The sequence below is a fragment of the Balaenoptera physalus genome (assembly GCF_965194825.1).
Source record: "Balaenoptera physalus genome assembly, chromosome: 14".
In the NCBI taxonomy this organism is placed as follows: domain Eukaryota; kingdom Metazoa; phylum Chordata; class Mammalia; order Artiodactyla; family Balaenopteridae; genus Balaenoptera; species Balaenoptera physalus.
The window spans coordinates 25,310,979-25,328,478 of NC_138893.1; the positions used below are offsets into that span (position 1 = coordinate 25,310,979).

Below are 17,500 nucleotides of genomic sequence, written 5' to 3' on the forward strand. Positions count from 1 at the left end.
CGTGGCAGGGGCTTCTCCGGTGGGCGGGTGCAGACCGCTGCCCCCCAGCCCTGGGGTTTCAAGCCTGGCGTCGGAGGTCCCTGAGTGCCCTGGAACAATTAGTGCTAGAATTACTAGAAGCAGGTTTAAGGAGACATATGGTGGTGATTTTCATATGAATGATGCCCTGTGGCCTTTCCTGCAAACTGAAACCGGGATCATTTGCAGATATTTTTCTGAAAGCACAACTGTAGGTCCTGAGTCTCTGGGTGACAGCTAGGAGGGAACATTCCAAGACGATGGTCCAATTTTTGCTCATTTTGGTAATTATATCCAACTGGCAAGTGTCCGCCTCTTACACCCAGCGCCGCTGAAAGCCTCTTCCCTGTGTGGTTTTTATAGCTGATCACTCCCCACGCCATCCGAGTCCAGACCCCACCGAGGCACATTCCTGGAGTCGTCGAAGTCACCCTGTCCTACAAATCCAAGCAGTTCTGTAAAGGTGCTCCTGGGCGGTTTGTCTACACTGGTGAGTTCACATTTCCAACTTTCATGGTGAATCGGTAGATGCTTCCTCCCAAGGAGGCCCTCTCGGCCCCCGGGGGCCCCCTGCATGGGTTCTGCAGTGAGGACGGGCGAGCCCCCGGGGCCCACCGGTTGGTGTAGTCGGGGGCAGTTTCTACATCCTCTTCCACGTGGTGTGACGCTATGGACAGGTGCAGCCCCCTCGGGCCGGGTGACCTGGGCCCCTCCTCCCATCCGTGGAGCTTCCCTTCTTGCCTGCAAAGCAAGGTGGTGGGAGCTGTCAGTAACCACAGTGCCCCTGCTTCCATCGGGTGGCCGCCCCGCGAGGTCCCAGAGGTTAGGCTGCGTACCCGAGGTCACACGCACCCTGTAAACGGGAGCAGGTCTCTGCCCCGGGCCTGGGGTCTCACACCCCACGCCACACTGCTGCTTCAAGGGGGTCCGTATTCTGGGAGGGTCTCGGACACACTGACGTCCCCAGAAAGGGTCACCTCTGAGGTCCCACGTTGGTTATCTGAAAGTCGTCTGCTGCAGTGCTTTGCCCACAGGCTGCTTGGAGAACACCATGCGTCTGAGGTTGCTACTGAGAAAGGCCATAAATAACCATACGGCTTGTCCGCATTGGCACCTCTAGTCCTGCCACCTGCAGAAGCTGTAATCTCTGAGACGTGTTTCTGGGGGTGGCCGGCACCTGCTGAGCCCCACGAGGGCGGAGGGCACGAGGGCTTGTTCTTGGACAGTGTGGCCTCCACATGTTTGCGTGGTCAGGGCGGCAGGGGAGGTCCATGCAGGAGCCTGGCTGGGAGCCGGGGGCTCTGTCCACGTGCTGTCACCTGCTGCAGGATGCCCGGGGCAGGTCTGGCCTCCCCCTGGGATGTAGGCCTCTCCTCTGTCCAGCGGGTGGGTGACAAGGTGGAGACGAGGTCCCTTCCACTTGGGTTGGGAGAGGGAATAGGAGTAACTCACTCACCCCCCTTCAGGAAGCGTGAAATGCAAAATGTAAATTCTTCCAGTGACCACTTTCCAACAGGCTCCGTGTCACTCCCGGGCCATGCCTGGCTTGGGTCCTTGCAGAGAGCCAGGGCTGCTGTCCCCAGAGGCACCCACACCCTCAGCAGCCAGGGCTGCCAGTGACACTGGGGTCCTTGATGGGGGGAGGCCGCCTCCTCTCCAGCCCCCGGCGGCCCTCACGTGGTCAGGAGGGGAGAGAGGTTCCCTGCCCCATGCTAGGGGCTGTTTCCTCCCGTGGGACCAGCTCGTGCTCTGTGGAGCCCAGAGCTGCCTGAGATCCAAGCGGACGAGGGCGGAGCAGACGCGATGGGTGCACGTCCCGGCCCGCTCCCGGGCAGGTGCTCCGGGCCTCCTGGTGAGCCTGGGAGGCGAGATGGAGGGAGGGCAGTGCCCCCAGCTGGTGAGGCCTCCACGTGTTAAATAGAGCCGTGCAGAAGCGGGTTATGAAGTCGGGGTGCTGTGAGCGTTCGTACCTGCGGCCGCCGTGGCCGCTAGGTCCCGGGAGGTGGGGGTCAGGCTTCCCGCAGCGCCGGGCCGTCTCTGCAGGGCCCCTGCCAGCCTGTGGGTGCCCGTCCGGCTCTCGCCGTGAACTCAGGCCGTGGGGTCCTGGGCGCCCTGCTTAGCTCCGCCTGGGGGGACCCCCGAGTCCCTCTTTCTCCTCGGTGCCGTGTGTGACCCGGGCTCCCGTCGGGTCTGGGTTCCTTGGAGGAGGGGACGTTTATGAGCTGGGCGGCTGGGAGCCAGGCCACGTGTGGGCTTCGTGCTGCCACGTGCCCCGTGGGCGCCGGGTTGGGTCAGGCACCTGGTGAGCGCGTCCGTACGTGGTGGGACCGATGGCTCTGCCCCAGACGGGCGGGGAGTCGGCTCTCCCTGTCAGCCTCCTGGCCGCTCCTGCGCGGGTGCCTCTGGCCCTGCTCGTGACATCGGGTTCTTGACCCCGTGGGCTTTTGGTGCTGAGGTCGGCGGGCTGTCGTCAGGAGCAGCGACTCTTTTTGAGAGGAGACACAGTAGCAGGAAGGTTTGGTTCTTCACCCCGCCGTTGGCCGAGGATGGTGGCCCGCGTGGCAGGAAAGGGCCCCATGCTGAGCATCGCGGCGGACGCGGGTGCGGCTGGAGGGGAAGGCGCGAGGGCAGGGGGCCGCCCGTCACCGCCAGCGGGTGTCCCGTGGCCGAGGGCCTGCCTCTCTGGGGCCGTGGTGGGGCAGCGCTCTCTGTAGCCTGCTGCCCTCGGCCGGGCAGGACGCTTTCCTTGGCCGGAGGCCTCGTGCCCGCAGGGCAGCGGGCGTCCCCGCGTCTGTTCCAGTGACACCCGCGTCCCGACGCCCATCTTCCATTTCTGCAGCCGACGCCGTGACCCCTCCCTGCTGATGGGGCTTCTCGGACCCCAAGTTCAGGGTCCCGGCTGCCCAAGGCTATGGGGTTTCCTCCATCAGGAGTTCTCCCACGAACGGGCCTTTCAATGAAGCCATTCAGTGAGCTTGGCCTCTCCGCGGGGGCTAATTTACAGCCTTCCCCCACACCCCCATCATTAACGGGAATATACATTTCAAACGCACGTAAGGGATACGGGGGCCTACACTCCCAGGGAGCAGAGGAAAGGTGGGGTCATAACCTGTCTGACCTGGAAGCTTCTGTCTGATTTGCATTGCCCTGAAATTGATGGGACAGAGAAGCAATCATTGGGAATTGCTCTCCCTCTGAAAGCTGAGCCAGCCCTTCTGGAGGCAGGACACGGGCACAGCCCCTGCGGGGAGGGCCCCGTCCCCTGGGCATCTGGCTCCCATCAGCATCCCCGGGCCTGGAGGCTGTGCGGACACCGTCACACTGAACCCTCGGGGTGAGGCCGCCAGGCCTGGGGATGCGGAAGCAGAGCGCGGAGGAGGGCCCCCTCCCCTCACCCCCAGCCAAGGCAAAGGCCTAAGTGATCTGTTTACAGCGATCTGAGAAGCACCAGGTTCTTCAGAACCAGACCCGATTAGTCAACCCAGAGTGGGCGTAGGCGGGGGGGCGGGGGGGGGGCAGGCCAAGCCCATCCATCCAGGCCCCTTTGCCTGCTGCTTTCAACTACTATAAAGACACAATTACCTTGGGAAGCAGTGGCAGTGCAGTTGATTAGCACGGTGAATTAAAAGAATGAGTCACAATGACATGTCCAGCTCTTCCGTACTAGTCCTTTGTATTCCCAGCGTGCCTCACCCCTGTTGTAAGAAGGTCAAAAATTAGAGAGAGAGAACAATTTTCAAGCGGCTAGCACTTAGGAGCAGAATTAACAATCACTGTGTATGTAATTGCCAGTTAATAGTAAATTGCCTTCTAGACTGTAAAATGCAATATAAACGGGTGGGCACCTAAAATTAAATTAATGAGATATTTGCTGCATTTAAAAGTGAACAGTGCAAATTAATAACTGAGTGTAATGCTTGTTTTAATATTTCTCTAATAGTGTATCATTTGCTTGTTTAATAATAATTAAAATAGTCCCGGAATATCCTACCTGAGGAACTCAGTGGTATGGGCAGATTGAACAGTTTCACATTCGTAATTTCACCAGTAGAAAGACATCAAATTGTTAAGAGCAATAAAAGAAATTATTTTTTAATTAGAATGTAAGCATTGCGGTGTTACTTGATTAAGACAAACTGGAATCTGTATGCTTCTAATTGAAATTATGTTTGCGTGAAAACCGCTTTTACAGACACCTTCTAAGTGTTTGTGCACAGACGCGAGTGCCCCTGACTTCCTCACACGTCCGTTCGGCGGAAGGGTTTTCCTGTTACACGAAAAAGCTGGAGCTGCTTGGTGGCGGCCCGAGTCCCAGCGTGGCTCCGCGGGACACCGGGACGCAGCCACGGGGCTCTTCCCGTTGACCTCTTGCACCCAAATATGTGGTTGACCTGCCCTCAGTTTAGAGATTTCTTTTGCTCAATTAAAGGAATTATCACCAATTACCAGGAGTCAACATGCTGTCTGCCACGGGCCCAGCCAGCCCAGTTACTAAACAGGATGCTGGCAGCGATGCGACGGTGCCCAGGGCCAGAGCGGCTCGGACAGAGCTTGGGCCGGTCTTAGGTCTGCAAAGCATTGACTACATGGGGACATAAAAATGGTCATTTTCTGCACAAAGACGTGCATTCAATTTCAGTCATGAAATCATTACTCAATCAGTAGCTGCTAACAGTTTGTGTTCTTCCCGATACAGTGTTTATGGTTTGTTTGTTTGTTGTTGTTTTTTAAAAATTCCGTTGTGCCTTAAAACTGGCGACATGTCAAGGAGGTGACCGCCCTGTCCTCGGGAGCTGTCCTGGCACGGGGCGGTGGGGGTGGGTGGTGTGTGTGTCTCTTGGCTCGCCCGGGGCCACCGTATCCTCTCGCAGCATTCTGCCACCTAACCCACACTTCACCTCACCCCTTGAAGGGCGCTGGCGTTCCTGAAGTGTTTTAAAGCTCTTTTGTGAGTGTTCAGATGTGATTCTGTCAACAGCACGGTGACACACGGTAGAGTCAATGGCGCCCTCGACCACAGCCGGATCCAGCTAGCTCTCTCCCAGGCCAGCGCTCTTCAAACAAATTACTTGTATCCATGGAGCAAATGATTCCTAATTGCCTTCCACAAATCATACTGTTTCTACTTCGCTAAACTAAATGCTAATGCCTTCCCCTTCAATGTAAACCAACCGATTATTTCGATTATAAGTTCTTAACCACGGAGGTGGACACGGGGGAGATACTTTCATTCCGAGTTCAGAGTTTGGGGTTCAGGAGTCTGTGGCTCCTGGGCTCCCCGTCCCGGCCAGTGAGGCCCGGCGGCTCTGGCTGCTACCTGTGCGTTCCCGGCTGCCGCGGGCGCCCCGCAGACACAGGGCTTCCACTGGTCCCAGCTCGCCAGTTGGATGGTGTCAGTGGAAATCCGCGGCCCCCTGGAGGATAGACAGCCTCACTTGCACGTGAAGTTAGTTATGTGGAAGAACACGCTGAGCTCAGGCCGCCTCTGGGCCCGTCCGGAATCGGGGAGCTGGGATAGCGACTCAGATGACGCACGACTCCAACGCAGTTTCTCCTCCCACCCCACCCACGTTGGCTCGTCCTTGGCTACGTGTTGGGGGCAGACGGCGCGTTTCTCCCCACTGGCTGGGATGGTGTGCAGACCTGGGCGTGGAGACCAGCCGGTCATCTTTGGGGTCATTGGCGGGGCTCCTTAGGGCCACAGGGGAAGGGAGGGCGTGCCCCCCACCCCACCGATGTCCTCTGCATGGTGCCGTCCCAGCATTAGACCAAATGACGATCAGTGAATCTGCCAGCTTGCTGAGTGGGCTCTGGGGGCACAGATCCAGTCCTGAGTCCCTCTACAGAGTGGGGCGGTGAGGGCTCCCGGGGTCCCTGCTGTTTCCTTCCTCTCCTGTCTCGAAGGAGGCCGGGAGAATGAGACACACCGTTTGTGCTATTGCACAAGTAGACTATTTGTCCTAATCAGTGACACCCATTTACTAGAATTGCTTAAAATGAACTATACCTCATACAGAAATCGCACATTTAGAGGAGTTCCATTCATCATCTGAAAATTGAGGGCCAGTAAACTTTTCTGCTCCTCCAGTGGGATCATAGGCATGCATCAAAATGTTAGAAATGATTGGTGAGAGGGAGCTGTCACCCATTTATCAAGGAAAAGAACATTATTTGCTAATTTCCCAACCGGGCTGGTGACAGGGTGCTTCGTCTTTGGACCCACAGTGACCAGCACGGCCTTTTCGTTATTAGTACAAGTCAAGCGCTTTTGGGCAGTTGCTAACAAGACACATTTGTCTGTCATCGGAGGGGCTGTGGTTGCTTTCCAAGTGCTGTGACCACAGGCCGCTCTTCCCGCGGCCCGATGGCTGTGCTTGGCGGGGCTGTGCTCAGTCGGGAGGAGAACCGACTGATAAATCACCAAGTTTCCACATCAAGGTGAAGGTATTGACTCTCGGCACCGAACCTGACAGAACGCAGCAGAGAGGAGACAACCATTCGTCTTCCCCAAAGGACAAAAGGGTCACGGGTTTCCCTCGGTGGGTGCGGGGACGCAGGCCCGCTGACCTCACCCCACCCGGGAGGCCGCGGGCACGAGTCGCGGGATGGGACTGGGCCACGTCCGGGGTTTTCTTTGGCGTCTCTGGCCGGTCAGGGTGCCTGCCCTGCTTCTGGGACAGCAGGCGAGGGGTCCAGGATGTGGGGTGGCAGGGAGATGGAGGAGGGACCCTTTAAAAGCACAAGAGTGAACGGCATCGACGGAAGTGCAGAATAAAGCAGCAATAACAGGGGGTAAAAACAGAACCCCACGAGTCACCCTGGCAGGAAAAACTCCCGTAGCTTCAAGGAGGAAGACCAGGGGAAGCATCAGAACCACCGTTTCAGCGGAGAACCCACCGAGGAAGCGTGTGAGCCTTCTGTTGCCGAAGAGAAGAAGAGATAGGCCCCCCCGTGGCCCTGGAAGAGTAGAAACAGGAGCGAAATGTCTCTTGTTTTCTTCCTGGCTCCCCGCAGTCTCGGAAGCCACAGGCCTCGTCCACCACGTCCCTTTGGCCGTGCACAAGGCCATGGCCCAGGCGGGAGGCGGACGGGGTGAGTGGGTTTTGCTCTCGGGGGCTGTGCGAGCCGGGACGGGGACGCCCCTGGGGTCCAGGGGCTGCTCGTGTTTTCATTTGAAACCTTTGTTTTGGGAAGGTCTTTAGGCTCTCGGCTGAGGCTTGGATCCCAAAGGCTCAACCCGAGAAAAAGTCCGTTTAAAAAACTATCATTTGAATCAGTTGGGCCTTTTTTATTCATTACAGAAAATGCAAACTTGAGTCATTCGAACTTTCTTACAGTGGTTTTTCAATAAAACAACGAAAGATGGGAGCCTCTTCGTCGGTGATGTGAACTGTTTGCTACACCCCCCAAAATAAATACATAGAAGTTTTCAAATGCTCTTAACGAGCATGTGGAATAACTTCGTTCCACGAGGGACCTGGGTGCATGTGGCTGGCACCCGTGCTCCAGAAGACGCGTTGCAGAGCATGTTAAATTTTAAATACAGAACCTCCCATCGAGACAGTAGGCCGCTGCAGACCTCTGTACCTGTCGGTGTAAATCATCTTTGGGGGAAGTTTCTCAAAAGGTGCAGCCTGGCAGTGGGTCCATCATCCGCCTTCCAGACGCCACCCTTCCTGCCCTCGTGACAGCCCTTCCTTACGCCCTCCACGTACGGGAATCCTACTGCCCAACAAGGTGAGCTCTGCAGGGTCGGCCCAGCCTTCTACCGGCCTGACCCTCTCCCACCCGGAGCATCTGAGGACCAGAGTCAGGGCATCTGGGCAGCTGGGTGTAGAGGGGATTCTGCCAGATTTCTTCCCCATCTTTTCACTCCCTTTGATCCTCCCAGGAGAAGGCCCTTTCCGGGGACTCCCCTAGACCCTTCAGGCCTCAGCCCTGAGGATGGGAGGGGCTGGGGGCCGGCGATGTGGCACTCCCTCCCATTCTCAGGATCCATGTGCCTGGTGCTGTGATAAGCCAGATAGATGCTTTAGCCCCCATAATCACTTCCACCCCGCCTTTGGAGACCAGCTCGGCGCCATTCCTTGCGAACACGTCCCCAGTGCCCTTTGGGATGAACAAGCACCAAGCCCGCCCAGGCGCTGCTGTTCTTCGGGTACTTTTACGGCAGGACCTCCGTGACCCTCAAGGCGTCTGGCCGCTGTGCACCCCAAGCTGAAGACGCTCAGTTTGCCTGTGTGCTTGTTGTCGGTTACAATGGAGGTCGTTTCCAAAGTTGACCCGTTTTAACACCACAGAAGTGAGCTACACGGGTGCGAGGTGCTGGGGCCTTAGCCTCACGTGCCCTGCCCGCGAGCCACCTGCCAACGGTCCCTCCTCACACCCTGGCGACCGGCCCAGGCCGCGTGCGCTCTGTCATGGCACCAGGGTGCCCACCTGCCAGCCACCTGCCTCTTCTTCACCACCCCTGATGCCATGCCCATCTGGTGCCTTCTCTCCTCCACACTCAGAGAATACCTGCCGACAGTAACGACCTTTAAGGCGAGCACAGCGTCCAGGGTGGGATGCTGAGGCTTCGTGTCGACGTGACTTGGAATTTACCCGTGGTGTCCGGCGTTCAGTGTCTCCCCGAGGCCCGCCTGGGCCTGGTACTCTGCAGGTGATGCAGAGAAGGCGGGAAAACACCTGCGTCTCGTAGGTGCGCTCGCGGTGGGTTCCTTGCGGGGCCCCAGGCTGGCTTCACCCTGGCAGCCCCGTGCCTGGCTCTGGGCTGCCCTCGACCGATGTACGGCGCCCGATCCAGGTGACTCAGAGCCTGATGGGAACGAAAAAGAGAAGAGACCTTAATGAAACAGTCCTGAGGGCTGTTCGGGTCTCCGAGGAGAGGGGCAGCCGTGGCCCTGTGGGGTCTGTGGGCGGAGCGCCCCTGCAGAGACAGGGGGACGGCGGGCTGCGCCCCTGCACGTCGGCAGCGGGGTCGGGGGTCCGCAGGCAGAGGGCAGAGCCTGCGCCACGGGTGGAGGAGATGGAGCGCATCAGGCGGGGCTGTTTTACTTGAGAGACGTAATCCAGGATCCTGTGTTCAAGGACTGTTTTGTGATTTCAGTGTTTACATTAATCTTGGCGATGTCTTTAAAGGTTCTGCCTTAGAACGTTGCTTTTCCTCTTTGTTCACCTTGAAGAACCAGGGGTTACAAACGCCTCCGTGGGGCTTGAGGAGGGCCAGCTTATCCCCTGGACTGGGGGTCTCTTCCTCGGCCCCGCGCTCCACCCTCACAGCTGGGGGCCTGCTCACCCCAGTTCCAGCCTCCCTTCTTTTACGCCGATGCCAGACGCACCGCAGACAGTGTTCAGGCCGTGAGAGGCCTTTCCCTCAGTATAGGCACGGCTGGCACATGCGTTCTAATCTAAGGTTAGAGGTGTTACTTTCACTTAAAAAATTTTGTTCTTTATTCAGATATAATTCACACAGCCTAAAATTCACCCAAAGTATACAATTAAGGGGTTTTTAGTGCAGTCACAAAGCTGTGCAACCACTAACCTAAGTCAAGAACAGTTCATTACACGAAAAGGAACCCTGCATCCGTCAGCAGTCCCCCGGCCCCCCGCCAGGCAACTACGAATCTACTTCCTGTATCTATGCATTTGCCCCACTGGACATTTCACGTGCATGGAATCATACAGTATGGGGTCCTTTGTGACCAGCCTCGTCCACTCACGTTCCCCCCGGGTGGAGGTGTGATCAGCGCTTCCTTCCTCTGTGTGCCTGAAGGGTCTTCCCTTGTACACAGAGACCACATTTTATCCATTCATCTGTTGGGGGAGCCTTGGTACGGTCGCTTCTCAGGATCCGCCGGGGATCGGTTCCGGGACCAAATCTGTGGCTGCTCAAGTCCCTTGCAGCGTGGTCCTTCGTGTCCGAGGTCAGGGCTGCGGTTGGTTGAATCTGAGGATGTGGAACTGGCGGATGCAGAGGGCCGACTGGAAGACAAGTGGTGCTGCTGTGAAACATTCGTGAACAAGTTCTTGCGTGCATATACGGGAAACGTCACGTTCACTTTGGCTTCTCCAAGTCAAAAGTGAAGTATACCTTCTCCACTGGCCTGGTATTTTCCAGAAGCCCTGTGGGTCCCCGTGGTTCTTACTCGTTACTATGGAGCGCCTACTGTGCGCCCTGCGCTGAGCAGGGCAGGTGCTGTGACACAGGGTGACGGCTGCACCTTCCAGGAGGAGCATGTGATTGGATGGCCTGGGAAGTGTGCCCCGGGGGCTGGTTGCCTCGGGCGCTGGTTGCCTCGGGCACACGGGAGGGAGGGGTCTTCCCAGAGCAGGGCCACCTGCAGCCTTGGGAGGGGGTGAACTTCCAGAGCGCCTTTCTCAGCTTATCTCTGTACGGAGATTTTACGCGGGTTTCAAGTGTGCCGATGCATTGCCCCGATGGTTCTCCACAGAGCGCTTTGTTGCCCACTGGGGTTTTACCCCTCCCCGCTCACAATCTCTGAGAGGGTCGACAGCACAGGCACGCTTGACTTTTCTTTCTTAAAGGAAAGGTGACATCTGGGTGGTTCGTGCTCTTTGTTCTGTTGAGGATGATTTTTATTGGCCACCTTCTCCCTCCCTTTTGTTCAGACTCTTTTACACGTGGAGGGAAGGGGCTACCTTTGCCGGAACAGCCGGGGTGGGGGAGGTGAGGGTTGCAGGGTGGCCGGCGCCCCTCCCCGGCCTCCCTGGGGAGCGTGTCTCGGGGGTCCCTGTCGCTGGGGGCCGAGCCCCCGGAGGAGTGGAAGCATCCGACGCCAGTGCCTTGGTTTTCCTTAGCTGCCGGCCTGGGCTCCGTAGACGTCGTTTGAACGTGACTATAAAAGCCGTAATCTGGTGCATTCTTTGAGGTATGTAAACAGAATTGTTTGAATGCACTCCAACAGTTGTCGGCAAGGGTATTATTTTGGGAACAAGGAAGATGTGCTGTCCCCTTTTCTGAGTCTGGTGTCACATCACAATGCCGCCGTCCGCTGCCAGGCGGCGGTGAATGGCGCGGGTCCCTGTGCACTGGGCCGGGCGTGTGAATACCAGACAGTCCTCCCCGTGAGGCCGAGGCGGTGCCTGACTTCCAATTAGAAGTCAAGCGTGGCGCTTCTCCCGTCCTCAGAAGTCTTGGTGACACAAGGTACCCTCGGCTTAGCGGGTCGGAGGGGCTCCCCCGTGTGAAACCGACGCTGCCCTGGGGCGGGTCTGATGCTGGAAAAGCCGTGCCCCTTTGATGCGGGCGACCTAGGCTGAGCCGCTCGGTGCTTGGCGTTGGAGAAGGGTGCCCGGTGCCTCCCGTCTGTCCCTGCCGTGCCCAGGCCGGCTCCGGGGCAGCGCCTCGTGGGGAGTGACGCGGGCCCACCGCGGCCTTTGTGTTTCCCGTGCACGGTGCCTGGCTCACCCAGCCGAGTTCTGTGATTGAAATTCATTGCCGAATTTATTGAGAAATTAATGAGAAAAGCTGCAAAGTATTGACTTTGAGAGGAAAACACAACTCATCTTGAATGAGGAGGAAAATGCAGCAATAATTTAGCCGCTATTGATTTGGCCCTGTCCATGTATCGATCTTCATTTTACAATATTAATTTGCACCTGCAATCGGCTGCTAAGGGAACCGATTTCATTTCGTGGCCGCGTTAATGTGCAGAGCGAGAGGTGCTCTTACAAAGTGGGGTGTAGCAGGCGCGTTGCAGAGGCCGGCTGCTCTCTTTCTGTCTTTGCTTGTTACTGAAATAGACTAAAAATTAATTTTTTTGTCGGACAAAATATGAAAGCAGAAACCCATCTCCGACGTGGCCCTCCTCTCGGCTGCACGGCCCGCTCTCGGGCGGCTGCACGAGGAGCCGTCAGCCGCCTGGAACTCCAGCCACCTCTCCTCATCAGGCCCGGACCAGTTCAAAGTTCATGAAATTTCTATGAGCATTGATCTCGCCCCATTGATTTTTTTTTTTGCAGCAGATCTTTGAAATTTTAATTTCCCGAGCATCTGAATTTCTTATAGATGAAATGCACTTGGAGGAGACAGTTGATGATAAAGTGGAGAACTTAGCATCATTTTAAAGCCTAAAAAAGGGAGGAGAAAAAAAAAAAAACCAAAACCAAAACCAAAAACCAGGCGTTCGCAGCCCGGGTGTCATGTTTTAGAGGTGGAGCGATGGCGGTGCTCTGGCGGGGCGAGGTATGGGGGAGCTAAGTACCAGTTTTGTCTTCTGCGGCCACGCATTTTTAATGTAACTTTTTATACAGTCATTTTTGAAAGGAAAGCTATCTGGAGAAACAGCAGGACAGAGAAACATTCTTCAGTGCACAATCATTTGCTCACAGCAGTCTTTATCACCTGGTCAAGTTCACCTAGTTACTTATCAGTGGGACATTTAATAACCTCAAGGTGATATAATTGCTATTGGCATTTTTCCCCCTTGGATTCAGCTGGTTAATGTGTAAACTACTTGTCAGCAAATAGCACTTTGTCACTGAAATCACTAACACCCTCTAGAGGGATGTCTTTGTATTGAGCAATTTAATTTTACTTTATTTAATTTTTACACATTACAACCTGTGTTCATTCAGGCACACTGAAGGGTTGCAGCCTGTCGGGGCAGGGTCTGGGTATCCCTGTTAGTAAAATATACTATATCTTATTTAACAATCCCCATTGCTTTAATTGAAGTGCGTTCTTGTCCCTCGGAAAAGGAACTGCAGATGTTCTTATTATGTAGTTATGTTGCTAATGTGAAAAACTGCCTCATTATGAGGATCTGTTTGTAGCTAGAAAATTACTGCATTATGACAAATGCATGATTGGGAAGTTACAGGAAGATGATCATTATTGAAATGAAACTGGAACTCATTTAATAGCTGCAACCAGCAGCTGGAATGAAGCAAATGAATGTCTTCCTGTTTTCATTGTTGTAGGCAGGTTTTTCAGGCAGAAGGAGAATTTGTGCTAAACCTGAAACTTCTTGTGTCTTTCTTTGCTCGCTGGGCTTCGGTTTAAGCAGCGCAGAGGCAATGCTAAAAGTGGCTAGTTTCCTACCTGTGACTGTCCCCCTTGTGCGCTAATGACACTGTTTTAAAAACACAACTGTGGCTGTAAGAACAGCTAGTCTTGGTGTACTTAAAGTCGGCGGCCCTGCTCGCTGGCTGGGCTGGTCTCCAGGTCTCCCCGGCAGGGGTGGTCGGGAGGTTGCCATCACAATTCAGCCTTGTCACCCTGACCCTTCCTTCCTGCCCCAGACCAGTCCCTGTTTGCAGGCAGGGCACCTCCAGCCAGGCCTGGGGGGCGGTTGCGGGGATCCCAGCACCCTGGGCAGGCAGCCCACTGAAGCAGCAGCAGCATGAACAGGGGGTCAGCTCTGCTCGGGGCTGCTGTTCCCTGATGCCCTTGGGGAGCGGGTTTCCCACAGTGGAACCCCAGGCATGTAGTAGCTGCTTAATAAATGTCGAGTGGATGAACCGGACGTAAAGGCATTCGGTTTGGCCGTTTTCCTTCTAAGAGAGGTGGCTCTTTGTAGAAAACACTCACTGGCCCCAAACACATGCGCTGCCCAATCTGAAATTCTGTTTCTGTGTTATCAACCCAGAGGTCCGGAAGATGTCCCCTTGCTTCATTGAATTACATTTAGACGTTAATGGACTTGCTATTCAAGTCTAATGAAATAATCATATACGTTTTGGGGTATTAGAGATCAGCACAGACTGCAGGGCAGGGTTGGCTGACAAAGAAGGTTGAGCCATCAAAATGAAAACTAAAACTATGTATGTCACAAGAAAGAAAATGCCACTGACTCTTGCCCATTGGTACGTTTCTAATTGCAGACGGCCGATTGGAGCTGCTCTGGCCGCAGCTGCAGCTCAGAGCCTGATGCCATTTTCTGCTGCCACATTAGCTCCGGCAATCCCAACTTGAACTGACATCACAGACCGTTAAAATTTTATCAATTGCGGAATGATTAATCCCCCAGTACACGGGCATGACTTAAATATTTAGAATGCTTCTTCTGTTATGACTTTAATGCATGTAAAGTAACGAGATTAACTCCAGTACACTCAAATATATTTAAATATGTATCCTTCCCGAGCTGTAGGCTATTCCGGCGTGTAGGACTCATTGAGTCTATGTGGCCGTGTCAGGCTCTATTTGTATGACCCACGCTGGATGCTGGCCTGCATATGATAGCCGGATATCTGGCCTTTCACAGGCTGCCTGATTGCCTGCCCCATTTGGCATGGAATGTGATTCCCGGCTACTCTAGCTTCTGGTTCATTCAGGTTTTATTGCTGTGTAATTTTCTTAGTCTAAAATAAAAGCTCTCCAACAAAAATTACTATGCATTAGGCCACGGTAGCCTACTCAAATGGATATTAATACAGTTTATCTCTAAAAGGACGAATAATGTATTTGAAACAGATAAAAGGCCCTCCACTAAATGAGGAATGTTAATATCTTATGGCATGGTTAATAAAGAGATATTTCACAAGGGACATTTGTTTTATGACTTTTGATACAACAGCCTTATAATCTGACATATCTTAAATGATATAATTTTGTGCCTGCAGTCATCTCTTTTATAGGTAGCGGCCCATCGTAGCAAGATTTGAATTCAGAACAAATAACGGGCACTAATTACTTTTTTTTTGTGGGGGCGGGGGGGCGGTTTATTATAAAACTCACCCTCTCCGACGCAGATCGGTGGAAATCCCTGCAGAAGGGTGGGCGCTTATAAAACATGTTGAGAAATGTCTTGGTTTTTTCCCCTTCAGCAGAAAATAACATTTGTTTTTGTTGTGTTTAAGGCAGAGTTTAAATTAATTTAACCCAGTGACACATGTTCAGAGACTAAGCACGCTGCTAAATAATTCCTGGGAATAAAGTGCTCAGGAACCAAGTCCATTAATTTACGGCTCTCCTGATGCTGACAGATGTGAGGGCCGGAGGAGGACCTACAAATATTAACATAAAACAAATCTGCTTTATTCTTCTTCATATTTCTTCTTCGTCCCGACTTGAGCTCACCCAAGGCTCCTTCTCTAATTATCCACGAGGTCAGTAAGCAAAATTGGGCAGAAGCTGGGAGATCAATACAAATTATCCCTGAGCAAACCAGTGCTGACAGCTTGAATCGCAGCATATGTTTACCCAAAATCAGGCAATTTATCTTAATATCAGCAAAGTAATGCAGTGCAGGTGAAAGGTCAGGCAATCTCTCCCCCTCATAATTACCCAGTTCTAAAACAGGAAAGTGGTATTGATTGGCCTGGCTCGGTGCTCTGTGACCGGACGTGCAGAGCCGTGGCCTGGCTCGGCCGGGCCCTCCTTGTACACTCCACACGCGGAGGATTTATCAGATGTGCACGAAAGGGCTTCTGCTTTCTCCTCCAGTTGTAGAATTTGCCAGCCGAGTCTGGGCGACTCCCTGTCTTGCCCGGCACGGGGCGGAGGGTTCTGTGGGGTGTGGCCCTCGGAAGGCCGCCGGTCGGCCCCGCGGACGGCAGCTGCTCTCGGAGGCGCAGAGGTGGGCCGTCCCACCCTCAGTGATCAAAGCCCCCGCACCCGCCAGAACCCAGAACATGTGTCTCTGCTCCTGTAGTTTGAAGACAAGGGCCCCTTCTTCTCATTCTTCCGCGTAAATCTGTCGGGCTACCATAGCGGAGCCCCCGGTGGGATTTCCAGCCGCAGCAGTGGCGCCCGCCCCCTGCCCCCCTCGCCGTGTCCAGCACGGCAAGACCTACAGTCGTAGGATGGCATGTCATCTTCCGAACGTCCGACCTCGTTCTTGGCAGTGCGCTCGAGACGTAAACGCTCTTTGGGCTGAAGCGGGAGGTGAACGGTACCCTCGTGTTTTTTCTACTGCTTTAAGATCTTTTTGATCCTAGAAGGAGAATGTCAATTCAACTGAAACATCGGGAATGTCTCCCCCAGAATGAGAGTGTATGGTTATTACAAGTCATAAAGCTTCTGAAAGCTTGCATTAAAGCGTCTATCACCTGTCAGGGCATTTGCATGAAATCAATAGCGGCCGCCCATCTATCTTTTCTGATCACCTTTCATCAGGCCGATTCATTAAGTCAAACAGTCATGGCGATTAGCTGGGGGAGAGGAGAAACCTGGCGTGTTAGGGATGCACAGTGGGCCACCTTTTTTGTTCCCCAGTCAAGAAACGTAAGACTTCACCGAATCCTTTTTTGGGCCAAGTCGCTGGGTGAGGCCCATCCACCCGGCTCCCCGCACTGCACTTTCGCCTGACACCCTTGTCCCGGCCAGGCAGAGACATGACAAATTGTCCCCCAAGTCACTGCTGACAGCTTCTGATGATTAATGGTTTGATTATGAAGTGGTTTTACACATATAGAATTTACATCACAGAGAGTTAGAAATTTTGCCGTGTCACATACGCCGAGGCATTTTGAAGAGCTTTACTGTTTGCAAAGGAAAAGGAGGGCAAAATCGCAGCAAAAGCCATGTCATGTAAAATCAATATGTCGGATCAATGCTTTATTAACAAGAAAATGTCTTACTTCACATTCCTGTGCGGACCTTTGTCTCCGGCATGTATGATGGAATGTCAGATCGTATTGTGGTCCTCAACTTTCGGACGCGTTATCGAGTGTACGTGCAAGTCTTCCGGCGGCGCTTACGAGACCCGCTGTGGGTGTTGACACCAGCAGCCCGAGCACTCGAGGATAACGGTGACCAATTATTCCGGAAAGCACTTTCAAAGGCAGCCTCTAACCTTGCTCCTTGAAGCTGTAGCCTTTGTGTTCCCGGCGCTCCGCAGACCTGCTGAGTTGGGTGGTGTTAATCATCAAATTACGTGCTGACTAATGAGTGATGGCCCAAATTGCGGGCTGAGTAATGAATAGATGGCGGCAGGTCTTATTAGTCTCAGAAAACCCCCTGATTTATGTCGCGCCATGCACCGTGGCGTTACTCCACGGAAAACGATATCTACATCAAGAAGTAATGTACTCTAATAAGTATTTTCATCTTAACTCGCGTCCCCGGGCCTCCGGGCTCAGTTTTTGTTGGAGTCAGGCAGAGCCATAATAAAGCCCAATGGCTCCTTATAAAGCTTGTTAAACACAGAGGCTGCAGTCGGACGGAGCCCCGGCCGTGATTCATGCACCGTACACAGCGCGCGTGCCGCTGATTTATGGCCGCGCACAGTTCATAGTCAAAATTACAATTTGAGGGATAAAAAGATTAATTACTATTTGTGGCCAGCAATTTCGTGAGGCTGGTGGAATGATAGTGCCCTACATCAGTTTGTAGTCAGCCATTCACAGATTATTAAAGCTTTGCGAGAATAAGTGCTCCCCCTGCCTAGTTTGTGCTCAGGCAATATGCTAGACAAAAAAGGGCCACAGGGATAAATCTGAAGCTAGCAATAGCTGGACATGTGTCATAATTGCCAGTTTCCCATAAATCCCCCGCTGGTGTGGAAGGCCCTGT

At 53.9% G+C, this 17,500-nt stretch overlaps 1 protein-coding gene across 12 annotated transcripts in view; it reads left to right on the plus strand.

Moving 5' to 3' along the window:
* EBF3 (EBF transcription factor 3) overlaps positions 1-17,500 on the plus strand; it is a 117,583-nt gene that overhangs the window by 86,897 nt on the left and 13,186 nt on the right. For all 12 annotated transcript variants that reach the window (XM_082423194.1, XM_082423198.1, XM_082423195.1 and 9 more), the window contains one exon: positions 382-508. In XM_082423194.1, the coding sequence (XP_082279320.1) occupies positions 382-508 (127 nt within the window). The remainder of the gene's footprint in view (positions 1-381; positions 509-17,500) is intronic.